General features: G+C 39.6%; 1 protein-coding gene across 6 annotated transcripts in view; it reads left to right on the top strand.

Annotated features, from left to right (window-relative positions):
* The window catches only part of ASCC1 (activating signal cointegrator 1 complex subunit 1), a 106,005-nt gene that overhangs the window by 56,149 nt on the left and 22,575 nt on the right, over window positions 1-27,281 (top strand). For 4 of the 6 annotated variants that reach the window (XM_032607280.1, XM_032607278.1, XM_032607277.1 and 1 more), the window contains exons 8-9: window positions 9,726-9,850; window positions 15,805-15,890. In XM_032607280.1, coding sequence (XP_032463171.1) covers window positions 9,726-9,850; window positions 15,805-15,890 — 211 coding nt within the window. Of the gene's footprint in view, window positions 1-9,725; window positions 9,851-15,804; window positions 15,891-24,919; window positions 25,143-27,281 lie in introns of those variants that run through there. The other 2 variants (XM_032607279.1, XM_032607281.1) reach the window with 2 other exon arrangements.

The following is a 27,281-nucleotide window of genomic DNA, read 5'->3' as shown; positions in this document are numbered from 1 at the left end:
GAAAGATTCCCTTAAAATGCTTGACTGTGAAGTGCCTGACCTTTAAAAGAATGGAACCACTTAGATCAAATTTTTCCTCTGGAAACAGAGCTGGGACAGTGTAGCTACACTTATTGATAGATCCTTGGATTTTGTAAAACCTGACTGTGTAGGGAATTTGCATTCAAATTACTTAGTAGTCAGCTGTTGCTAAGACTTAAGCATTGAACACAGTGGCTATTCTGTTCTGTTTCTTACTGTCACAGGCCTCCACCCTTGCCACTTCAGAAGAATAGCTTCCTCACATTATACTGAGAACATGAAGCCCAGTCAACTTCCTTCCTTTTTCCCTCACAGTCTACCTGTTTTCATCACACCCACTCCACTCAATTTCACTTTCTTTCTGAAGAATTGCATACATTAACTCTGATGAGGCTAATCCCTTTACTTATTCTGGGACCCCATTCCTTCTTATCTCCTCAAAGACCTGACACCATCAATTATTCCACCTTGCAGGGCATTTCCAGTCCCCTTTTCCCTCAGGCATTTTTCAAATGTCCAGGATGTGAGATGCAGTAGACCCTAGGGCTTCTTTCTTATGGAGGAGGCAGATGTTGGTAACTAGAATACACTAGGTTGAGGACTGTGATTGAGATTCTAGTGGTACATAAATGAGCAGCAAAACTCTGCCCATGTGTGGGCAGATTTTGTAAAGGAAGGCTTCAGAAAGCAGGTTTCTTTACTGAATAAGGAGATTGCAGGCTGAGGGAGTAGCATGCTAGGAAAAGGAATAAATACTAAGTACAGATCTAGAGGCAGTGTTATATGCCATGTAAAAGGAATGTTGATTTTCATTGGTCATTTGTTTATTCAACAAAACTTTATTAAATGCCCACTGTGTGCCAGACACTGTGCTAGCTGTGAATATAGAATGGTCAGTAAAGGGACTTCCCTGGTGGTCCAGTGGTTAAGACTCTGCGCTTCTACTGCAGGGGGCTTGGGTTCGATCCCTGGTTGGGGAACTAAGATTCCACATGCCTCTCCGCAGGGCCAAAGGAAAAAAAAGCAAGAATGGTCAGTAAAGCCAGACACAGTTATTGCCCCCATGTAATTTACAGACTATGGAGAAAACAGATGTTAACAACACGTAATATATCATTGCAAAGTGTGATAAAGGTGAAGCAGGGGGAAAATGGTGCTCTTTTAAAGACAGAAAATATGGCAGTTTAGACTGTGGGAGGGCAGAGTAAGGAAAGCCTCTTGGAGGAATTGAAACTGAATTGAGGTCTGGAGGGGTGGGATTTTTCAGGCAAAGGGGTGGTGGGAAATTCTAGGCAAAAAAAATTCAGAGCAAAAGCCCTGTGGCAGGAAAAAGACTAGCAAATTCCACATATGGATGAGACATAATGAAGGAGAGGTCGGGTCACATGAGATGTCCATGTGAAGAGATTAGAGGGGCTTGGATTGAGGCAGTAGCAAAGATAAGAGAAAAAAGAATAAATACAAGCAGAATAAATAAAAAGAAATCCATATCAAGATAAATCAGGATGGAAGTGCAGAACACTGAAGATAAAGAATTTAAAAGAAGTCACCTACAAAGGATTGACAGTTATCCAGACAGTGGACTTCTCAATATCAACAACAGAAGCCAAAAGACAGCGGACTGTTTTCTAGAGAAAATAACTGTCAAGCTGGAATTGTTTACCCAGAAAAAAAAAATCTTTAAAGAACAAAAGTGAAATAACTTTTTTGTGTCCAAATGCTGTCTTTCCTTCTTGTTATCCTTCTTTTTCTCAAATAGACTCTAAGATTCTTGGAGGCAGGGGGTTTGTCTTACTTACTATAGAGTATTATGTGATAAAAACAGATTACAGAACAATTTGTAAATATACATTTACTTTTTTCCCCTCAAAAGTGGGAAGAGAGAGCAAGAGAGAAACAAACCAGTTAGTCTGAATATATAATCATCTTATCAGTGGTTATTTTGGATAATAAGTAATTTTTTTCTTTTAGCTTATCTGTAAGATTTTTTAAAAATAAAAACAATGTTCGTAAAGCAGGCACATGTTACAGTTGTTCAGATACAGTTGACATACTTTGTCACATGAAGGTCAGTAGTAATCAGTATGTACATGTAAGTGGTAGAATTATGGTTTGACCTAGCTGTGTTTGACTGTAAAGCCTATGCTCATAGTGGGGCAAAAAAAGGAGATTAAGAATAATTGGAGACGTACCACTCTTGAGAAGTTTGGTGAAAGGAAGATGAGAGAGATGTAGTTAGAGTCTACAACTGTGCAGCTCAACATCACTGTACCATCTTCCAGTTAGCCATCTTCCTTTCATAGCTGAGCTTCTTCTTTATATATTGTTTTCTCTCATAAAATTAAAGCCTTCCAGATGGGTAAAGTGAAAATTAAATGGCTCCCTTTCCCCCTGCTCTGACTCTCCCTGTGTTCCTCCCCAATAGATTGTAAGCAGAGCAAATACTGCTGAGAGTCACTGTCCGTGCGTATTGTTTTATACAAACTGGATCACATTATTCATATTGTTCTATAGTTTGTTCTTTTCATAAAACATAACCTAGACATTACTTTTATGTCAGTGTCTATAGATCCTATGATCTACTACTACATCAGCCTTTCTAAGCCATAGCTTATATACAGTAGGACTTCCCCTTGCTTAAAAATCTCCCATCATTTCACATCATCCTTTGAATTAGTTCATATTCCTCAGTCTAGCAGTCAGTATCTTCCAGGATGAAACCAACTGAATATTTCAACTTGATCTTCTTCTTATCTTGGACTTGCCCCAAGCCCTAGCCCGCTTCACTGCTTGATGATCCTTTGTGTCTTTGTTAATGTTGTTTCTTGTGACTAAAATTTCTTTCATGTTACTCCTCATCTCTTTTTGTCCAAGTGCTGTTATTCCTTCTTGCTATCTTTCCTTCTTTTTTCTCAAGTAGACTTTAAGATTCTTGGGGGCAGGGAGTGTCTTATTCAGCATTGTATATCCAGTGGCTTTTATAATTCATAACTCATAGTCGATGTTCAGTGAATGTTTGTTTACTTAAGTCATTTATTTTTTCAGCTGATTTACAAAGATGAATTGAGTACAGTTAGCTTCCTGTCCTAAGCCCATCCTCCTGGTAACCTATTCTGGTCTCAACCCAGCTGTAACGTCTTCCACATTTAAATTACCAAAGCACCTTGTATTGCTTGTGTCATTACCAAAGTCCTCTTTATAGTTATTTTAATAGATTGTAAGCTCCTTAATGACAAGAGCTGTGTTTGCTTAGTTTTTAATTCTTTTAGTGACTAGCATGGTGCCTGTATACAGTAAGAACTCAAGAAATGTTAATTGGATAGAGCTGAATTAAATTTGGGGAAAAAAAAACAGAAAAATCTGGAATTTGCACTTTCTAGGGAGTCAGTGATCATTCTGCAGTACAACTCCACATCCATAAAGATGGCTCTGGAATGCTTGAGCTTTGTAGCACGTACAGGCCTTTAAACTAAGAGCTCAGATTCAAGGCATTAATAATTGGCTTCTGTTTTCAAACACAAAGCACTATCTAAATGATAAAGCTGCTTAAGAGTAATTTATTATTTTTCTCATAGCAACCCTATATTATTTTTAATTCACTTAAGAGGATGCAAAGGTATAGAGAAGCTTTGTGACTCATTCATAGTCAACCAGGGAAGGATCAGTGAAGTAAGAATTCAAAGACTATAATGTTAGAAATATACTGACATATTGTCAAATGTAGTATCCATGACAGCAGCCTGAAATTTAGTGATTGTTTCTAAGCACCCTTAAGTTGTCTTAATAGAACCCCAAAGATTTGTCATTTATGAATTCATGCATACATACCTGCAACAGCTATTCATTGAGCACTGATGATATGTCAATTAGGTATTAACTTGGGTGCCAGGGTAAGGTGGTGAATAACATGAAGAGCTGGCTTCGTGGAAGTGCACAATAAATTGATAGCAGAGCAGAACTGGCTGCCAGGAGACTTAGATTCCCATCCCTCTGCCCTGACTGAGCAACTCAGCCTGTCTGTGCTTCGTTTCCTCTTGTGTAAAGTGAGCAGGTTAGACTAGAACATTTTAAAGGACTTTAATCTCTTCAGAGTTCTGAGGGAGAAGTCTTAATTTGCCAGAAAGACAAAGCTGGAAACTGGACTCTTTCATTTAGTCAATTTAATTTCCTTCCTCTAGTATTACATGCTCCCTGTTTCTCTACAGCTGAGCTCCCTGTCCACTTCTTTTTCTTACTTTTATTTATTTATTTTTGGCTGTGTTGGGTCTTTGTTGCTGTGTGCGGGCTTTCTCTAGTTGCAGCGAGCAGGGGCCACTCTTTGTTGTGGTGCGTGGGCTTCTCATTGTCGTGGCTTCTCTTGTTGCAGAGCATGGGCTCTAGGTGCACGGGCTTCAGTAGTTGTGGCTCATGGGCTCTAGAGTGCAGGCTCAGTAGTTGTGGCTCACGGGCTTAGTTGCTCTGCAGCATGTGGGATCTTCCGGATGAGGGATCGAACTGTGTCCCCTGCATTGGCAGGCGGATTCTTAACCACTGCGCCACCAGGGAAGTCTGCACTTCTTTTTCTTTAATAGGAGAGAGGCATCATTCTATTGTGATTTGAAATTGAGGTGCATTTTGCAGTGCTTGGTTATGTTTAGACCTGTGTTGTAATATTTTAAAATATTTTAAACTTTATGAGATGGTGTTAATCAGAAACTTTAGACCCAATAATGTAGGTCTTGGCTTGGAGATCCACATGCACAATTAAGTAAGTTAAACTGCAAAATCAGAGTTACGTGCATTGTGAATGTATTTTATTTTCCCCTTAGGAATGTAGGAACAAAGTCATTTTCTTGAATCAGTCCTCTTTCTCCATCCTTACTAGTATCTTATTGGTTAGCCCTTCTCATTGCTGGTTTAAATACTTGAGAAAAATATTTTATGTCATGGGAAAATATTCAGGGTATATTAAGTGAAATAAGCAGGTTATACAAAAATATTGTCTTTTTTTTTTTTTTTTTTTTTTTTTTTTTGCGGTACGCGGGCCTCTCACTGTTGTGGCCTCTCCCGTTGCGGAGCACAGGCCCCGGACGCGCAGGCTCAGCGGCCATGGCTCACGGGCCCAGCCACTCCACAGCATATGGGATCTTACCGGACCGGGGCATGAACCCGTGTCCCCTGCATCTGCAGGTGGACTCTCAACCACTGCACCACAAGGGAAGCCCAATATTCTGTCTTTAAAATTGATGTTTATCTATCTGTAGTAAAAGACTTAAAAATTATTTAACCCAAAATTAAGTGCTTATCTATGGATGGTAAGGTTGTTTTCCTTTTTGTCGTTTTCTGCATTTTCCATTTTTTCTATAACAAACATGTATTATTTTTGTAATCAGAAAAAAAGTTAAGATAACTATGCAAGGAAGCACAGCATCTCTCTTAACTGGCTTCCAAGCCTTTAGTTTTCCCCTGCATATCTTGCTTCTTACAACCCCGTCTTGCTTTCTTAGGTCTACCAAATAAGACTACAGCCCTGCCTGACACACAGGAGGCTTCACAATCTGGCTTCAGCCTGCCTCCACTTCATTGCTGCCCTTCCCTCTCCACAGAATTTTTCATGAACCTGGAGTGCGGTGTATTCTTTGATATTCACTCTTTCAGTTGTTCAGGACAAAAATTCTTTTAGAATCACTTTCAACTCCTGACTGCAGTATATTAGCAAAGCCACCGCCCTCCTCACCACCTCCACTGCTGCCATGCCCACCAGCTTGGGTGTTGCGACAGCCTCTCAGCTGCCTTCCTGCTTCCGTTCTTGCCTCTACCACTGTGTGTCCTCCACACGGCAGCCAGAGTTTTCCTTTTAAAATGTCAGTTGGATCGTGTCATTCTTCTGCTGAAAACTCTCCAGAAGCTCGCCACCTCACTCAGTAGAAGACAAAGTTATTACAGGGGCCTAAGAACCTTATGTAAGCTCCTGTGACCTGGTCCTCCCTCCTCTCCCACCTCATCAACTCTCCCCACAGTTTCATTCCATACACTGGCTTCTTACTGTTCCTCCATCATGCCACAAGCAGGCTGCCTCAGATGACTGTATTTGCTGTTCCCTTTCTCTGGAATGCCATTCCCTTAGGTCTCTGCTCAAGTGTCACTTTATCAGGGAAGCCTTACCTGATCACCATGTCTAAAATAGTACACTTACTCTCAATCCCTTTCTCCTCCCTCTCTTCCATTTTGTTTCCTTCATGGTGCTTAGCACCACCTGATGTCGTATATGTATATTTGTTTGCTATCTGTCTCCTTCCACCAGAATGTAAGCTGCTCAAGAGCAGGGACGTGTTCTGCTCATCTTTTGTATGATTTCCATTCCCACACCAGCCCTTCCTGTCTCCTTTGAGATCTTGTTCTGTTGATCCCCTCTGTTTCCTAAGGTTTCATCTTCCTTCTCTGCTGGATAGTTTCTTGTTGCCAGTAAGCATTTTCAACTCTTTCTCTTCATTGAAAATAAACACAAACAACCTGCCTTCAATTCTATACCTAATTACCGAGGCAATTAGTTTCTTCCCTTCTTTGCAAGTTTCTTGAGTTTATGTGCGTGTATCCCCTTCCCGTCTGTCTGGCCTCTCCCTTGTCCTCTTCAATAAGGCTTCCCTTCGCCAGTGTGCCAGCGAAACTGCTCTGGCAAAGACCTCTAATAATGTTCTGATTGTAAGAAATAAGTAAGCATTTTTTGCTCCTTTTCGTACTTTACTTTTTATAGCATTGTACTATACTGATTATTCCTCTTTTCGCACCCCTTGTAATTCTCTTTTCAGCCTTCCTGAAGTCTTCCTTTTCTTGTTCCTCATCCTTATCGATTGTCCTTACTGGTTCCTTCTCTGCCCCTTACATACGAGTGTCCCATAAAGGCTCCGTCCTTAGCTCTCTTCTTGCTTGCTCTGATTTCCCCTCACCCTGTGACTGCATCTGTCCCATGCTTTTAACTACTTTTTTTGCACTGATAACTCCCAGATCTGTGTCTTTTGCCCAGATTTTTCTCTTGAGCTTCAGGCTTGTTATTTCCATCTGTCTCCTGGACATGTCGCACTTGAAATCTGGTGCCACACATGAAAAAGTATACACACTATTAACCCTCTCCACCACTCCCCACCTTGGTCAGTGACCCATCTGCTCATTTAAGGTGAACTCGTGGGAGTAGCTCTCAGCTGCTTCCTCTGCTATAACACTGTCGTATCTGAGGGCCCCAACTTCTCTCTCACAAGCTCTTTTGAATCCATTCCCTTGTCTCGGTTCTCACTGCCCCTGTCATAGTTTAGATCTTCATCCCTTTCTACTTTATAGCATGGTCCTTAAAATTTGTCCTCTGAAGCCAGACTTCATGGGTTCTCATTTTGGATCTATCACTTATTAGTTGTGTGACTTTAGTCAAGTTTTATAACTTCTCTGTGCCTCAGTTTCCTCATTGGTAAGGTAGGGATAATAATTTATCGTGAGGATTAAATGATTTAACAGATACAAAGTGCTTAGAATAGTGTGTGACACATCGTGTTTGTTATTATTTCTACTATTAGTACTTTTAGTACCACATAACTGACCTCAGTACCGCTGGTCTCTTTCCCCTTCTAAAGCATTTTCCACTGTGCCACACAGTCAGCTTCACAAATGGGTAGCTGACCACATCATTCCCTTTTAAAAGATTTCCATGGCTTCCCATGGTCTGATCATTTTAGTCCCAGCCCTGTGTTGTTTCTGGAGGTCAATGGTGAGGGTATGGGTATTTATTTTATTATGATTAATTATAGCTTACTTGCTACTTCCCTGGTGGTCCAGTGGTGAAGACTCCATGCTTCTACTACAGGGGGCACGGGATCGATCCCTGGTCAGGGAATGAAGATCCCACATGCCATGTGGCCAAAAAATAAAACAATTATAGCTTACTCATGTTTAAATATTCTTTGGTTAGTAGACAAAATAAAAACAATTAAGATAGAGAAGTTAGAATTATAAGAAGATTAATTTGGAACTTTGGAGCCTGAAAAACATGAAAGGGAAAAGAATCCTTTGTGCTTCTCACTCAATCTCTAGGGGAAGATAACTCCCTCTTGCTGCAGCGTATGAGTGCAAGCGGAAAAGGGTTGTTTTGCCCATGTCTAAATGGGTGAAAGATAACTGGGGGGTAGGGGTACCAGAGGCTGCTCTATCCGTGTGGAGACAGGCATTGAGCAACTCAGCTGCTGCAACCAGAGAGACTGCCCTGTGGCCTCAGGAAAACTCCCACAAATGGGCCACGCAAGGTGGGTTTGGCACACATCTCACATAAAACTGACCCATCCAGCGCTGCTCAAGGAGAAGCTGCTCACTGGGCTACAGTGTTTTACCGCAAGCCATGGCCCAAGAAGCAGTGGAAGATTCACAAACTCTGCAGATATCTCAGGGCCACTTGCATCTGGGAAGAGAAATGGTATGTGGCACAAAGAGTATTACTAGTATGTACATCTAAAATGTAAAATCTTAAAAAATGTGAAATCTATTGTTCATTAGTACACTGGCAACGAATGAAAGATTTTGAGGTGGGGAAGTCAATTAGCATGCAGCACAAATCTCAAAAAAAGCCAAGGGAAAGGTTGAAAGGAACAGGCTGCTTCCTGCGCTCATCATGTGCACTGCTCTGTCATTTGATGCAGACCTCCACATCAGCACCCATGTTCAGTGAGAACTTCAGGCTCAGGTTGGACATCTGGTCACACTATGTAAAAGCCACAGGCTGAATTTCACCATCAGATGAGTGAGTGGTCACAGAAGATGGCTGCTTTCTGAGGCCTAGGGCCAAGATCTGCTCCACCACATCCTCGATGGGATAATGACCCCCTCTCAGTGGCGCAACTGGCAAAGTTCTTCAGAATTGAAGGGGAGATAAAGAGTTTTTCAGACAAACAAAAACTGAAGGAGTTCATTGCCACTAGACCAGCCTTACAAGAAATGTTAAAGAGAGTTCTTTAAGCTGTTGATCAAAACACCTGAACAGAGTGAAAACTTCCTGTGCAAGAATTGTTTCTGGTGGAGGTATTGGAATGAACAGCCATCATCAAGATAGAACTCACCCGCTGCAGAACCATTAGTGCTTAGAGCCAGCTGGAGTCCATTTGGAGACATCAGTTATGTGGCCTGTGGATTTTCCTATAGTTATCTTCATTGGTACTACACTTCTGCCTTAGTGAACACTGATGTAGTGGCCAGGGCTGCTGGGATTTTCACAGTGCCTGCTCCTTCCCAGTGAGCAAATGTCTGAGAGTCATGCCAGACCTCATTTGATCCTGGCAGAAACACATCAACCACAGTAGCTTTTGGTTCTGTGACTGGATGAACCAATAAAGCACCTTCTTTTAGACAGCTCTCTGCTGAGCCTGGCTTCTTGTGTAAGATTTCCAAGATCATAAACTTCCATCTTCCTTCAAAGCCATGCTTAAACCTCCTGTGAAAACCTGGCCCCTCCAAGTATAGTTGATCACTCCCTTACACTCACCATGATGCTGTGCAGTTGTTTCCAGGTGTCTTGTTCACACAAAGCTGTGTGCTTCATGATGGTGGGGACTGCAGCCTTATTTACTTCCTCTTCTTTTGAGGGCCTTGTATGGTGACTGGCTCAGAGTAGATGATTCATAAATGTGAATTAGTAATCAGGGTTCAGGAGTTTACTGAGATTTCTGTACTTCTTTCTTCAATTTCTCCAGGCTGCAGGAATTGGTTGATCGAGTACTGGAACGTTTTCAGGCATCTGGACTAATAGTGAAAGAGTGGAATAGTGTGAAACTCCATGCTACAGTCATGAATACTCTATTCAGGAAAGACCCCAATGGTAAGTGCTTCATAGAACCACAGCACAGTTTGTGATCAACAAGGCCTAATGATGTCCCTGGGGTTTGAAGAGAATGGGCTATCAAAGAATCTCTGCTGGGCTTCCCTGGTGGCGCAGTGGTTGAGAGTCCGCCTGCCGATGCAGGGGACACGAGTTCGTGCCCCAGTCCGGGAAGATCCCACATGCCGCGTAGCGGCTAGGCCCGTGCGCCATGGCCTCTGAGCCTGCGGGAGAGGGAGAGGCCACAACAGTGAGAGGTCCGCGTACTGCCAAAAAAAAAAAAAAAAAAAAAGAATCTCTGCTACATCTTCTGTTTTAGATCCATTAGCTTGTTTTGATGAGCCCAGTGGAAGGGGGCAGGGACATATCTAGCATGGGACTGTAGCATTCCAAATCTTTTATTTCTGTCGCACATAGGGTTGCCAGATATAGCAAATAAACATACAGGATGCCCAAGTAAATTTCAGGTGGAAAATGAATAATTGTTTTAGTGTAGGTATGTCCCATGAAATACATGGCAGCTTTTTCTTTTTTTTATAAAACAAGAAAGAAGATTAACTAGTAAAGGTAAATGTTAGAGCAGTGATTCTCAACTAGAGACAGTTTTACCCCCAGAGGACATTTGGATTGTCTGAAGACATTTTTGGTTGTCACAGTTAGGGGGCTGGGAGTGAGTTGCTACTGGCATCTAATGGGTAGAGGTCAGGGGTTCTGCTTAACCCTCTACAATGCACAGGACAACCCCTCATAACAAAGAATTATTCAGCCCCAAATGTCAGTAGCACCAAGGTTGAAAAACCTTGTGTTAATGTTTTTTTCCCTCATGAATCTAAACCTTCATATAAAAATGCCTGTTTTAACCCTTTATTTGCGATAATAATCTACATTTTAATAACGATTATTTTTCTTCCCATCCTCACCCACCAAGTCAAAGCTGTCTAGCACACATTCAGCATCTATCTGATCAGGAGATACAAATTCAAGTTATGTGCAGCTTCTTCTTCAAAGACCTGTTGTTTAAAATATACCAGCACCAAAACTCCATATTCAGGTTTTATTATATTTGTTAGGACCCTGACCTTGGTTTTAGAAAGTCTACGTTGGAAGAGGACTACATCAGGACTCCATCAGAACCCATGAACTATTTATAGATTTATAGTTTAGGACAGTTTTTGTGTCCCTTTTTACCAAAGTACATCTTTTAATTTCTTCAGATATATACCAGAGAACTCAACTGTAAGTTGTTTGGTTTGGTTAGCGCCATTGTTGGACTAAGAGATATGTAGCTAATCCAATTCTTAGTTCTAGTGTTAACTGTTTTATGATGCTACATTGTATTTTCTTTAAGACTTTTCTAAATAAATCAGTGTTTTACCTTTCAGAGCACTGAGATCAAAAAACATTCAAATGACTCAGTCAAAGCCTATGGACTCTGGGTAGTTAGTAGAATCCGAAGCTCTCTACTTATTCTTGTTCTGATGGAATATATTTCTTTCATTTGGATAGTGGTGTTGCAGAAGACCATTTGGAATTCCAGAAAAAAATTTTTTTATGGAATATTTGATATAAATTATAATGTAAGTTATCTAATGGGAACATTTAAAGGAGTTTGTGGTATTTATTTTGTTCTGGACAGTTTTAAAAATTTATTTATCTTAATTAATTTATTTTTGGCTGCATTGGGTCTTTGTTGCTGCGCGCAGGCTTTCTCTAGTTGTGCCGAGCGGAGGCTACTCTTCGTTGCAGTGCACAGGCTCTAGGCACACGGGCTTCAGTAGTCGTGGCACGCGGGCTCAGTGGTTGTGGCACACGGGCTTAGTTGCTCCACAGCATGTGGGGTCTTCCCGGACCAGAACTTGAACCCGTGTCCCCTGCATTGGCAGGTGGATTCTTAACCACTGCGCCACCAGGGGAGCCCCGGACAGTCAGTTTTAATCTTGGAAAACATTGTTAGATCCCCTGAGGTGGTGTACATTTTAACATCATCATGTAAAGACAGAGGTTCAGAACTCTAATGTACACTCTAGGGACTTACCTGGTGGTCCAGCAGTTAAGACTCTGTGCTCAATGCAGGGGGCCCGGGTTCGATCCCTGGTCAGGGAACTAGATCCTTCATGTATGCCGCAACTAAGATCCTGTGTGCTGCAGCTAAGACCCGGCACAGCCAAGTTAATTAATTAATTAATTAAAAATAAGGTACACTCTAATTCAGGGGTCCCCAACCCCCAGGGCGCAAAGCAGGAGGTGAGTGGCGGGCAAGCAAGGGAAGCTTCATCTGCCGCTCCCCATTGGTCTCATTACTGCCTGAACCATTCCCTCCACCCTGGTCTGTGGAAAAATTGTCTTCCATGAAACCAGTCCCTGGTGCCAAAGAGGTTGGGGACTGCTGCTCTAATTCATTGGTTCAGAAGTTACATTGTATCTAGCACCATCCAGTAGGACTTTCTATGATGATAGAAATATTCCATATCTGTGAAATTCAATATGGTAGCCACTATCCACATGTGGTTATTGAGTACTTGAAGATGGCTGGCTAGTGAGACTGAGAAAGTGAACTTTTAATTAATTTAAATTTAAATAAGTACTTCCCTGGAGGTCCAGTGGTTAAGACTTCGAGCTCACAATGCAGGGGGCACAGGTTCGATCCCTGGTCAGGGAACTAAGATACTGTATGCAGCATGGCATGGCCAAAAACAAAAGAAATTTAAATAATCACATGTGGCTAGTGGCTACTGTTTTGGACAGTGCAGTATTTTATTAGACATGTGATACTATCAGTAATACATTCTGCATCTGTCCTAGTCCTTAAATCTTAGTTCAGAACTCTTACAACTATACCATACCCCATTATTAACTAACCTCTTAACATAAAAGTGTTGAATTATATAGGAATCTGTGTCTTATAAATTGTGTGGATCCAGATGTATATTCAGTTGGCACCAGAGCTTCACGAAAGAAAATGTTCTGTGTTCACAGTCTAGTTATCCTTTCCTGTTGACATATATTTTAAATATAACAGCTTTAGTGAGATGTAATTCATATACCATATAATTCACCTATTTAAAGTATAGTGAGTAATGTAACCATTACCACAGTAAATTTTAGAACATTTTCATCACCCCAGAAAGAAACTCCATAGTTATTGGCAGTGACTCCCCGTTTTCCCCTTACTCTTCAGTCCTTAGGCACCACCAGTCTAATTTTTGTCCAATGAATTTGCCTTTTTTGCATATTTCATATAAATAGAATCATGCAATGTGTGATCTTCTGTGACTGACTTCTTTCACTTAGCATAATGTTTATAAGGTTCATCCATGTTATAGCATGTATCAAATGTCATTCCTTTTTATTACCAAATAATAATCCATTGTATGGACATAACACATTTTATTTATCCATTCATCAACTGATGGACATTTCTGTTGTTTCCACTTTTTGGCTATTATGAATAATGCTGCTGTGAACATTTATGTATGTGTTTTTGTGTGGGCGTATGTTTTCATTTCTATTAGGTATATACTTAAGTGTGAAATTGCTGCATCATGATATCAGTATGTTTAACTTTCTGAGGAACTGCCAGACTGTTTTCCAGAGTGGCTGCACCATTTTACATTCCCACAAGCAGTACAGTAGTTCCCCCTTATCCGCGGGAGATATGTTCCAAGATCCCCAGTGGATGCCTGAAACTACATACCACATTCTGTATTTTTCCTATGCATACATACCTATGATAAAGTTTAATTTATAAATTAGGTGCAGTAAGAGATTAACAACTAATAATAAAATAGAAGAATTAAACGATATACTGTAATTAAAAGTATGTGAGTGCTGTCTGTCTCTCTCAAAATTTTTTATTGTACAAATGTAGTGCCTTTTCCATTTTCACTAAGCACTTACCATGCACTGTGACTGTAACTTTTGCAGTTTTTGAGGTGTGACAGCAAAACTAGTATGAATCTCTTTTTCCTTCTTCATAATTTCACGGATAGAAGATTTGTTCTTAATGTAGATATTAGCAAACCTCAGCATATGATCTTTTTCTTTCCTTATTAAGTCAAGAACTTTCACCATTTCACTTAAAGGAAGCGCTTTATGGCTTTTCTTTGGCATATCCGAATTGCTGGCATCGTTATTCTTGCCTTTGGGGCCATTATTAAGTAAAATAAGGGTGACTTGATTACAAGCACTGCAATACCTTGACAGTCAGTCGGATAACAGAGAGGGTGGGATACGCTGGACAAAGGGATGACACTTTCTGGGTGGGACAGATCACGCTACTCAGAATGGTGCACAATTCAAAACTTAGGAATTGTTTATTTCTGGAATTTTCTATTTAATATTTTTGGACCTCGGTTGACCATGGGTAACTGAAACCATGGAAAGCAAGACCATGAATAAGGGGGGACGACAGTATATGAGGGTCTCAATTTCTCTACATCTTTATCTGCACTTGTTATTACTTTTTTATTATTGCCATCATTTGGGGTGTGAAGTGGTATCTCATTGTGACTTTGATTTACATTCCCCTTATGGCTAGTGCTACTTACAGATTTTGCACCTGTCATTAAACATTTTAATCTTCAGATTTCATTACTGCTTTTTTATTGACATTTACTTAGTATGAATTTACTTTAAATTTTCACATCTCCTTTTAACAAGGAACCTATTTTTAAGTTGTGAAATATGCATGGGATTGGGATCTTGGATTAAGAGAATAGTTCTCATTGGAAAAATTGTCCTGTAGGTACCCAGGTATAATTCCAGTGGGCTAGCTAAAATATATTATGTTCATGGAGTTAGCACTTTGGATGTATTTTATCAGTTCTGACGTAGTAATCTCCATACAATAAAAGAAGCTCCATACAATAAAAGAATCTCCATACAATAAAAGAATATACTCAAAAGTAGAAATACAAATTTTTTTTTTTCTTTTGCGGTACGCGGGCCTCTCACTGCTGTGGCCTCTCCCGTTGCGGAGCACGGGCTCCGGACGCGCAGGCTCAGCGGCCATGGCTCACGGGCCCAGCCGCCCCGCGGCATGTGGGATCTTCCCGGACCGGGGCACGAACCTGCGTCCCCTGCATCGGCAGGCGGACTCTCAACCACTGCGCCACCAGGGAAGCCCACAAATATTTTTGAGTGTCTGTTGATGGGCAGGAAAGGGTTGATATTTCAGAAAATATTCTGATAAATAATTTTTGAAGATGCTTTGAATTTTATATACTCTGGATTCTTCTCTGTCTTGTGTTTTTCTCTTGAAAAGGCTATAGAATACATTGTTTTGCTTTTACTTGCCAGTTATCCCTTTCCTTTGATATCCTTTTTTCTGCTGCATTTGAAGGACATCTTTTGGGATAAGCAAGCTAAATTAATGCGAGGAGTTAGAATACAGCTTTGATGAGGCTAAGGTCATAGATTTGCAAATTTCTGTGTAGAATGTCAGGATACCTTTGACTGCAACTGAAGAGGTTTTTCTCATTGGGGGGAGAGTCCTTAAATCAACCCAAAGCATAGTTGCCAGCATTTTTGACTAGTTAATGTGTGAACTTCTGTATATTTTTATGTATTTAGAAATGCATGCAGCTTATATAAAATCTTGGGGTTTTAGACTACAAGGAACCTTTGGAAATCACCTTGTCTTAACCTCTAACTTTGTAAATGAGGAACTGAGGTCCATAGAGGAGACATAAACTGCCTAAGAATATGGTTAGTTATGTAGTTTATATACAGTGAGTACTTGGACAGTGTTCAATGAATAAATATATATCAGTTGATGACAGAGCTGAGACTAGATGCTGGGTCTCTTGACTCATAGCCTGATGTATTTCCCTCCATATTATGTCACTTTCCAGGTAGTACATGAAGATCTTGCTAGTTGTCCCTGTAGAAGTCCAAGAGAAAACAGATACATAACCCAAGCTTCTCTTCTAACATTGTCTTTGGAATATTTACAGCTGAAGGCAGGTACAACCTCTACACAACAGATAGCAAATATGTCTTCAAGGAAAGAGAATCATTTGATGGCCGAAACATTTTGAAGGTCAGTATGAAGCAGAGTGAATTGGAAACCTTTGGCATGTGTCCTAAAATAAGGGAGGACAATAAGTGGTTCTCCTTTTAACAGTAAAGTATATTTTTCTCATATTTCCCATGAGGATTATTGATTGAAAGGACTGTTAAAATTGTTTTTCATTGTCCTAAAAGAGAAATCTTTTTTGACTTGTTAAAAGGCTGTTGGTATCTCTTAGAGTACTTGAAACTGATGATTTAAGAAACAAGTATAGTGACTATTTGGATCCATAGGAATAAGTTGATTTTAACCTTGTGAGTCTTGCTCTGTATTTTACCTCTGGAGGACTGAGTGTGCATTTTTTTAAGTGAAAAAGAATAGTTTGTCTTGTTCTAGTAGATTTTTCTCTTCACCCACAAAGTCGCTCTCCAAAGTTCCTGTATAATCTATTTTTACTCAGGAACAGCCCATGTACTAAAAGCTCGGTGGTCCATTTCTGACTGTTGAGGATTTGCTTCTGAGCGTTAAATTAACCTATGAAATTCAAATAAAAGGGGTTCTTTAGGATTGCATTTATCTTTCTACCACAGACCACATTCTGTAACATCCACAGTTTATGCTCTCTCTATCAGGTTAACATACCATTGTGCCTCTGTGCAGAGAGAAACATAAGTTGATACCAAAAGAGAGGTTTTTGATTCTTCATTTTACTTGTTCTATAATGATGTAGGTCATACATTTTCAAGGCCATGGGTGTTTTTTGGAGCTGGGAGGGAGAGTATGTATATAATAACTTCAGAATAAGCTCTAGCTTTAAAAATGTTTTTTCTTTTTCCTTCCTTCCTTCCTCCATTCCCTTATCTTATCACTTGACAGTTTTGTTGCCCAATGCCTAATATGACCTCATTGCGTATAATTAATGACATCACTCTTCAGCAGCTGCAAGCTCCTCACTGCGAGCCCAACAGAGCAATGACAGCATTCACTTAGGCAGGCATTCCTGCCTTGTGGGGAAGGGGCTTTGCAGGGCTTTGTGGATTCCTTCTTTTACTTGATACCTTTTCTCTCTTTGAGTAATTTTCTTGTCTTCAAAGTAGCTATTGTAGATTTGGTTTGAGTGTCAAGCTGCTTATGAATTCAGTTGCAGTTTACTTATTTTCCCAGGCCACAGCTTCATTGTATGAATCTTTCTCCTCCTCTAGCTCATTTCCTGGGGCTTTTTAAATAATAGCATTAATTACTTTACTTTTTTGTTATTGTTAATTTGATTAAGAAAAAAACTAGACGGATGGGGAAAGAAATCTGTTGGAATGACTCAAGCCAACTTGGTTCCTTTGAAATTAGAATTAAAGCCCAAAAGGTATGTTGATGCAAGTGGAGTGTGAGGTGCTTTAACATCTGTAAGAGGGAGGTAACAGCAGGGAGCCTGAGAAGTTGCTGTATGAACAGTATGGATCTCTCATTGAATATTTAATTTCTCTCATTCTGGAAAGTCAGTTTTCCATTTAAAGATGCTTGGCTTGGAAATCTTCCTAACCCACCCCAGTGATGACACGGCTGTAGCTCCCTCTAGTGTTGACAAAAGCTTGCTATAGTAGTTGTACCCTTACTGTTAAGGCCTAATTGGAATTTTAGAGCTGGGCCCAGCTAGGTACTTGGAAACTATTTAATCCAGTTCCTCATTTTACTCTCTAAGGGTGTGAGATCCAATATGGTTAAAATGTTTTGCCAAAGGTTAACGCTAGATAGTAGCAGAGTCTGAATCAGAACAAAAAGATCCAAAGCTCACAAGTTAGCAATGTCTCTACTCTTTTCCATAAAGATGCTCAGTGTTTAGGTAGAAATCAGTAGATTGAAACTGGGCCTATCTGAATTGTGAAAATATCTGACTAGACATAAATGTTGAGGCAATGGGTGTGCCAGTTAGTCTAAAACTGGCTAATTAAGAATTAGACTTTTGAGTTGAATATAATACTAACACCAACAGAAATACTTATTGACTGTATACCATCTGTCAGACTATGTGCCCTATAGATAAAAGTCATTATGATACAGTCCTTACCTTCCACGAGCTTCCTGTCTTTGAGAGATACAGCTGGTTAATAGGTAATTACCATATAAAATGATGGGGACAAATTATGAAATGGAGGGGAAGTACCTTTGAGCACAGGTAGTTGTAAAAAAGTATCTTTTGATAGAATTTCCAATATATTACTTTTTTTTGTAAACTTATTTATTTATTTTTGGCTGCATTGGGTTTCATTGTGGTGCATGGGCTTCTCATTGCAGTGGCCTCTCTTTTTGTGCAGCACGGGCTCTAGGCGTGTGGGCTTCAGTAGTTGTGACACGTGGGCTCTAGAGCACAGCCTCAGTAGTCGTGGCACACAGGCTTAGTTGCTCTGCAGCATGTGGGATCTTCCCAGACCAGGGCTCAAACCCGTGTCCCCTGCATTGGCAGGTAGATTCTTAACCACTGTGCCACCAGGGAAGTCCCCCCAGTATATTACTTTTTAATCATTCGTTCCACAAAATATAATCTTTCACTTACATTTAATCAAAGGAATTAACTTTTCTTTGAGAATAAAGATAAAATGTGGCATCCAACAACTAGCCCCCCAAACACACAAGCAGTAATAACTGTATTTATGAAGTAGCTATAGCAGCCCACTTTTTGGAATTACAAGACAAGTCTTTCTCAACTAGAACATTAGAACCCATGGCCCCTGAATCCCTTGCAAAAAAAAAATTTTTTTAACTGATGGATTATACATAGTTTTTGTACCAGATATAATTATTATGTTTAGAAAGGGAAAAAAATCACTTCATTAACAAGGTAGGAACTGACTTGGAATAAACAGAAAGGTTAACTGCATATGTGTACAGCATATTAACAGCTACATAGGTCAAGGATCAGGAATGCTGGTGATGGGAAGCAGCCTTGGAAAAAAATCAACTTCATCTGCTATTCAAAGAGAAACAAAACGAGAATGCAAGTCATTGCTCATTGCTGTAAGAATTTAATGAGTAACAGCCAATTGCTATTCTACTCCATGAAGAGAATTGGTCCTTTTGGCTTGGTGTAGTATTATGTGTTTCGGATGCCTTAATAAGAAAAAAAAACTCCGACTCTTGGAGGTAGAAGCCACATTTTTCTTTTGTATAGCTCTTTTGAGAGTTGTTGCAGCTATTATAGACTAGTATCTGGTTATCCCTAGTTAAAATAAGAATTTTCTTACCCTAAGAAAGACTTTGAAAGAAGAACTGACAACTAAAGAATCATTCCGCGTGTTTTTCAAACCAGAAAAGGAATGTATTTAGTAGTAACATTTTTTTATGGAAGACTGACAGATAGCTCTGAAAGGAGGATATACAAGTGAAGAAGACCTAGGCCAAATTAATAGGATAGTGTCCTGTCAGAGGGTTTCCATTTCTCATCTAACAGATAGGAGCAAAGATGTAGTTTGTTTGTCTATAATGCAGTGATAAACTTGTAAATGGAGAAATCATGCTGATCTAAAGATGTAATGCAGGAAATAACTGCTCCCTCGCTAGCTAAAAGTAGAATGGTCATTAACTGCCAGTTTCTGGAGAGAGAAGTGGTCTTAATGGCAGTCTGTTTGGGGGACTTATGAAATGGTCTTATGCAATCGAATCAGTATTCCAAGACTGTGCTCTCAGCAGATTGAATAGGGGTCCAGTAGTAACTGTTTAAAAGCATAGCTTCTAACTGCAAAGTGAAGAGGAGACATTAGAGCCCTAGGTTGTACTCACCAGAGATGATTTGGTATAAATAAAGGCACAATAATATATTTGGGAAGGAATAGACAGTACTATGGGCCCAAAATCAAAGGACACTGTGAAAGTGCCATTTCTTTAGATACTTAAAAGTCCTGGAACAAAGTGATGCTGGGAAGACTGGACAGCTTCATGTAGAAGAATGAAATTAGAACACTCCCTAACACCATACATAAAAATAAACTCAAAATGGATTAAAGACCTAAATGTAAGGCCAGAAACTATAAAACTCTTAGAGGAAAACGTAGGAAGAACGCTCTTTGACATAAATAACAGCAAGATCCTTTTTGACCCAACTCCTAGAGAAATGGAAATAAAAACAAAAATAAACAAATGGGACATAATGAAACTTAAAAGCTTTTGCACAGCAAAGGAAACCATAAACAAGACAAAAAGACAACCCTCAGAATGGGAGAAAATATTTGCAAATGAACCAACTGACAAAGGATTAATCTCCAAAATTTATAAGCAGCTCTTACAGCTCAATATCAAAAAAACAAAACAATCCAATCCAAAGATGGGCAGAAGACCTAAATAGACATTTCTCCAAAGAAGATATACAGATTGCCAACAAACACATGAAAGGATGCTCAACATCACTAATCATTAGAGAAATGCAAGTCAAAACTACAATGAGGTATCACCTCACACCAGTCAGAATGGCCATCATCAAAAAATCTACAAACAATAAATGCTGGAGAGGGTGTGGAGAAAAGGGAACCCTCTTGCACTGTTGGTGGGAATGTAAATTTATACAGCCACTATGGAGAGCAGTATGGAGGTTCCTTAAAAAACTAGAAATAGAAGTACCATACGACCCAGCAATCCCACTACTGGGCATATACCCTGAGAAAACCATAATTCAAAAAGAGTCATGTACCACAATGTTCATTGCAGCTCTATTTACAATAGTCAGGACATGGAAGCAGCCTAAGTGTCCATCAACAGATGAATGGATAAAGAAGATGTGGCACATATATACAATGGAATATTACTCAGCCATAAAAAGAAGTGAAATTGAGTTATTTGTAGTGAGGTGGATGGACCTAGAGTCTGTCATACAGAGTGAAGTAAGTCAGAAAGAGAAAAACAAATACTGTATGCTAACACATATATATGGAATCTAAAAAAAAAAAAAAGGTTCTGAAGAACCTAGGGGCAGGACAGGAATAAAGACGCAGACATAGAGAATGGACTTGAGGACACGGGGAGGGGGAAGGGTAAGCTGGACGAAGTGAGAGAGTGGCATGGACATATATACACTACCAAATGTAAAATAGATAGCTAGTGGAAAGCAGTCACATAGCACTGGGAGATCATCTCGGTGCTTTGTGACCACCTAGAGGGGTGGGATAAGGAGGGTGGGGGGGAGACGCAAGAGGGAGGGAATATGGGGATATATGTATATGCATAGCTGATTCACTTTGTTACACAGTAGAAATTAACACAACATTGTAAAGCAATTATACTGCAATAAAGATGCTAAAAAAAATCCTGGAACATATAAAGCAAGTAAAAAAAGAGATGAATTTTTTTATATATATAAGAATATTTAAATTTAGAGAAAGAGGGAATTGGCAGTATTTAACTATATTAATATTTAATAGTACTTTATCTGAAAATATGTTTTAAATCTAGCTAGGTACATTGAGACTTTTCTTGAAAGATGTAAATGAGAGTAACTCAAGTATTTCATTCATTTTTGCTTTGCTCCATTGCTGCCTCTTAAAGTTCTTTAAAAGGACAGTTAGAATGAATGCATTTAAATGAGAGCTTTATTTAGTTTTCTTTACTTAGAGAAGTTTCTATAAAGGAAGCTGTTTAAAAATACATACTATTTATTCTCTTTGGTAAAAGTTCATAAAACATATGTGTAATTTTAAACAAATAATCATAAAGTGAACACTGTAACTACTACCAAGGTCAAGAAGCAGAATGTGCCTCACATGTCCTTCCCTGGCCAACTCTGTGGTCAATTTGTCCTAAGGTAACAAAGGCACAATTAAGTTCTTAAATACTCTTAGTGAAGAGGCTTGTTTTCAATGATTACTTGTTTCAGAGTATTAGAAGAATATTGAAAAGATGAATTTATTTTTTCAAGGGAAGAGAGATTAGATTGAGAACTCGGTAGTAATTTTTTAAAAAAAGATATTAATGACTACAGAGGAAGACTAGCATTTAGAAAGTATATTATTTCTAAGGAAGAAAATATTGTGTTTTTTATTATCCAATTCAGTATTAAGCCACGTTACATACTGTTCTTGAAAATTACTTCTTAGTCACATGGCTCTTCTTTAGAATTTTTTTTTTCAAAACTCACCTTTCGCAGAAAGCCTTTCCTTGAAAAATCTATCACTAAATGTTCCATTGCACTATTATATCACTATGAATAACAGCAAATTGAATGTAGAAAAAAGTTGCTATGTCTCATTACCACCGTAGCTATGGTGTCATTTTTACTACCTGATATTTCTATGACTTGAAATTTTTTTTTTTTTGGCCGCATTGCATGGCTTGCGGGATCTTAGTTCCCTGATCAGGGGATTGAACCTGGGCCCCAGCAGTGAAAGTGCCGAGTCCCAACCACTGGACTGCCAGGGAATTCCTGAAATTTTAATTTAAGTAAAATCACTAAGCAGGTGTCACTTTCTATTTAAGCTATTTATGCTTATACACTGTTGACATTTATTAACTTCACCTGGGCATACTAATATTTTGTAAGAGCTTTTATCCACAGCATTGGAAGCAATCACATCATTCTTGACAATCATGTAAAATAGGCAGCTTGTTAGAGGAGCAAATGTACAACTTTCTAGAGAATTTCACTTGGAAAATAAAAGCAAGATGTTGTGGAAAAGGCTTCTGTGAGAAGAGAGTTCATAGAAATAACATATATACTCACATATGTATATATTAATTAAGGATTGGAAGATAAAGCTAAGGAAATCTCTGGCAAAGTGGAGAGATAGAAAATATGAGGGGAAAATCTGACAAAGAGGATCCTCAGGCAGTGCAAAAATTAACTGTTAGGGTTCTAAAAGGAGAAAACAGACCTTGGAGTCTTGAACTTGGATGAAAGAGCCTCTGGACTGGTAGTGCTCCCAGGTACTTGGCAATAGTAAAGAAAAATCCTTTCTGGAAGAAAGTTCTATCACCCTCTGCCTAAAAGTATTCTTCCAAGGAACTTTTGCCCCCAAAACAGCCAATACACAAAGATAACTAGGCATATGAGGAAACCACTCACCATAAGCAAACAGACATCCAGAACTCATAAAGACATGAAATACTAGAATTATCAGACTTAGGCTAAAACAACTTTTTTATCAGGTAATTGGGAACTATTGCAAAGAAAAAGTGATGTAGCAGTTTTGAAAAGAACCAAGTAGAAATGCTAGAACTGTAAAAATGCAATAACTGAACTTAAGAGCTCAGTGGATGGGGTTTAGCAGGAAGTTAGCAAATTAGATAGAGCTGCAGAGGGAAGTAGTGAAGTGGAAATTGTCACAAGAAATTATCCAGCATGTTGCATGGGCAGAGGGGGAAGGTAAAAATTACAGATGAGAGAAAAAGAGACATATAGGATAGAGTGAGAAGATCTAATATACATTTAATTGGAGTCCCAGAAGGAGAGGAAAGAGAGAATGGGCCAGAGCTGATGAAAGACATCAACCTACAGATTAAAGAAGCCAAATGAATTCCAAACAGTTATGTTGAGTGAGCCTATATTGCACTTTTCTTTCCTACAACTTGTGAGTGAATCATGGACGACATGAACTAAACTACTTTAAAAAGGCCCCAGCACTTTTTAAAATGAATGTCTAGAGTTTGTTGGCAGTATCCACATTACAAAGAACAAAACACAGGAAATCAGTGAAAGAATGCTTTTCTTAACATAGGTTATAAAAAAAAAGAAAGAAGGGAAAAAGGTATCCAGGAATTCTCTTTACTATTTTTGTAACTTTTCTGAAAGACTGAAACTACATCATTGTAAGAAATTACAAAAAATAAAAAATAAAAGAAGATGGAAGACAGACATGCTCTTGGGAGGGGAATAGAACACTAACCATTTGTTATGGTTGTGGTTTTTTTTTTTAATAACCATCTTCCAGAAAAGTTTGTTGAAGTCTTGCCTATGTTTTGTTCCAGCGTTTAGGATAGATGTAACTTCTGTTAATTCCTGATCTTACTACAAAATTTGGCCCATTTGATTTCAAGGGGTATAAGAATTTAAGGTAAGGAACAACTTCCTGATTAGGATGTTTCATATTGAGCAAGCTACTAATAAGGTAGCTGCATCTTTCACTAGAATGTTTTTTGTTTTGTTTTATTTAAGAAAATAGAGTCCATTTCTCTTTAAAGCCATTCCTCCCACCAACATCCTTTTCAAACTATTCCATTTAATTCCATGAAACCTATCTGTCAGCTCTGTCATTACACTGAAACCGCACTGTAAAAAGGCACCAGTAGCCCCCTTTTGTCCAGTGCCTTAACCTACTTTAATTTTTTCCCAGTAACCACATTGAGAGTTTTAAGCCCTTTTCTCTTTCAAATGTTCTCTTCTCTTGGCTTCAGTGGCAGTTTTTTCCTTTTTCTGGTTCTACTTTTTTTTTAATTCACTGCCTTGTATGACTACTTCCTAAAGTTTTGTCCTTATCTCTCTATTTTTCTTTTACTGCAATCTTGTTCTATCCAAATCCTACTCATTCTTCAAAGTCCAGTACAGGTGTTACCTCCTCCATAATGGTAAGGACCATCCCAGTCTATGGCATGCTTTCACCTCTCAGTGCCTTCCCTCCTCTCCTTACTTTGTGCAGACACCATTCACATGCCTCTCAGCGCTTAGCAATGTCTTTTGTGCCTGGCAAGCATTCAGGAAGCTTTTTCTGGATTGGCTAACTAAAACTTTTTTCCGTAGAAATCAGAAATCTATAAATTTCCATAGAATCTTCCTTTGGCAGAAGAAAAGAAAAAGATTTTGATTGACAAAGGGGATATTTTTTGCCCCTTACTTGAAATTGTAACTCTCAGAGCAGGGTCCTGTAAGCTATGGTCTAAGGACCAAATTTGGCCTGTCCCCTGTTTTGTATGGCCCTCAAACTACGAATGGTGTTTATATTTTTTTAATGGTTGAAAAAAATTAAAAGAAGAATAATTTATGACATGTAAAAATTATATGCAATTCAAATATGAGGGTCTCTAAATAAAATTTTATTGGAACACAGTTGTCCTCATTTGTTTATGCACTGATTGCTTTTGTGCCACAGTACCAAAGTTAAGTAGTTGTGACGAACAACGTATGACCACCTGACCCTTTATGGAAAATGTTTGCTGACCACTGTCTTAAAGGTTAGTGTTTAGTTCAATTTTTTAATTTCACCCAGTGCCCTTTCTGCTTTATGATTAGATATGATGCTTGTATTTAATAGACCTTCAAGATATTTATGTCATAAATATTTAGTTAGCAGCAGTCAGTCCTATTGAATTTTCATTTACTTAACTCTTTTCTAGCAAATGTTTCTTTTTAAAAATTAGTTTACTAAATTCAAGAAAAGAGAGCCCCAAGTCAAATAAACCTGTAACTCATACTCACAACCCTCCATTAATAAGTGAAGTTCATTTTTCAGTTAAATTTGACTGCAACTTTATTACTTCACATCAGCAAGGTTCAGCTGATAGGAATAATAATGAGCTTGAATTTACATTTAAATTCCTTTTATTTCAAAATACATCCAAAAATAATTTTGTTTCTCTGTGGTGTGCACTAATTAACTTTAAACATGAACAGTGATTTATTTTGCATTTTCATTTATGCCTTATTACCGAATGTATTAATAAAAAGTATTGAATGAAAACTAAAGACCAGTGAACTTGTAAGTAAACCTGTGTTAATTTTAAAATTAGCATGAATAGGGCTTCCCTGGTGGTGCAGTGGTTAAGAATCCGCCTGCCAATGCAAGGGACACGGGTTCAAGCCCTGGTCCTGAAAGATCCCACATGCCGTGGAGCAGCTAAGCCTGTGCACCACAACTACTGAGCTTGTGCTCTAGAGCCCGCGAGTCACAATTACTGAAGCCCACGTGCCTGGAGCCCGTGCTCTGCAACAAGAGAAGCTGTAGCAATGAGAAGCCCATGCACCTCAACGAAGAGTAGCCCCTGCTTGCCACAACTAGAGAAAGCCCGTGTGCAGCAGCGAAGACCCAATGCAGCCAAAGATAAATAAAAATAAATAAAATTTAAAATAAATAAATAAATAAAATTAGCATGAGTAGCAGAAAAATGTGGCATTTAGAAAGGAACCTGTGACAAGACATCTTGCCAAAATACGGCCCACTCTTGCTTTGCTCTGTTAGTGATAAAATATGGCTCTGTCTCCATTCTTTTTTTTTTTTCCCATGGGTTTAGAATGCAAGTTTTATATTTGAATCCCCATTGAAATAAATATGTTAATCTTAGAAAAGTATTTAGTTATATGCCAATAAAATTATCCCTAGAGCCCCCAGTGATAGTCATGCCCCATTCTGGAAAACACTACCATAGCGAATTACTGGAGGTATCCTGGGGAGGTAGGATGAGGCCACTGTTTGTTGAGCAAAGGTCATCTGTGTCCCAAGTAAGCTGCTTGCTGCTGTTCATAATTCTCTGAACCCCAGACCTACCAGCATATTGGATATTATCTTTCCTGGCTGGCAACACTTTGCTGGCTCCCTGTTCTCTTCTAGATAGAAGAGTAAATGCCTTAACATAACCTACAAGGTCCTTGGGGATACTGGGATAGGCCTACCGTGGCCCCATCAGGCTGGTGAAGAGAGGGGGACGGGAGACAGGGAGGATCTCCTGGAGGAAGTGACATTTGAGCTGAAGTCTACCGACTTACGGGAGAGAACTACGTGATGGTGGCGAAGAGCTTTTTTAGGTAGAAGGAACAGCATGTGCAAATTTCCTGAGGCAGGAAGGAACAATGTGCATGTGAGCACCTGAAAGAGGCACTAGAGGAAGAGTCAGGGAGAGGAGTGTTTCAGGGACCAGACCCTGCCTGCAGTCCCTGGAGGCATCACAAGCATTGTGATCTTAATGCTGTGCCTTATGAGGAGCCATTTAGAGCTTCAAGAACGGTGACTTCAGTTACTTGAATAACAAATACTTTTTTTTTTTTTCTCTTGCGCTACGCGGGCCTCTCACTGCTGTGGCCTCTCCCGCTGAGGAGCACAGGCTCCGGACGCACAGGCTCATCGGCCATGGCTCACGGGCCCAGCCGCTCCGCGGCACATGGGATCCTCCCAGACCGGGGCACGAACCCGCGTCCCCTGCATCGGCATGCAGACTCTCAACCACTGCACCACCAGGGCAGCCCCAACAAATACTTTTTTTTTTTTTCTGGTACGCGGGCCTCTCACTGTTGTGGCCTCTCCCGTTGCGGAGGACAGACTCTGGACGCCATGGCTCACGGGCCTAGCCGCCCCACGGCATGTGGGATCTTCCTGGACCGGGGCACAAACCCGTGTCCCCTGCATCGGCAGGCGGACTCTCAACCACTGCGCCACCAGGGAAGCCCCCAACAAATACTTTTTGAACAGCTACTTCAGGGGGAGCACTGGGGATTTTAATAGAACAAGACTCTCATGGTCC

Source organism: Phocoena sinus, chromosome 16, assembly GCF_008692025.1.
Source record: "Phocoena sinus isolate mPhoSin1 chromosome 16, mPhoSin1.pri, whole genome shotgun sequence".
Lineage (NCBI taxonomy): Eukaryota > Metazoa > Chordata > Mammalia > Artiodactyla > Phocoenidae > Phocoena > Phocoena sinus.
Note: the sequence above shows the minus strand (reverse complement) of the source record. Positions and strands in the feature narration are given on the sequence as shown.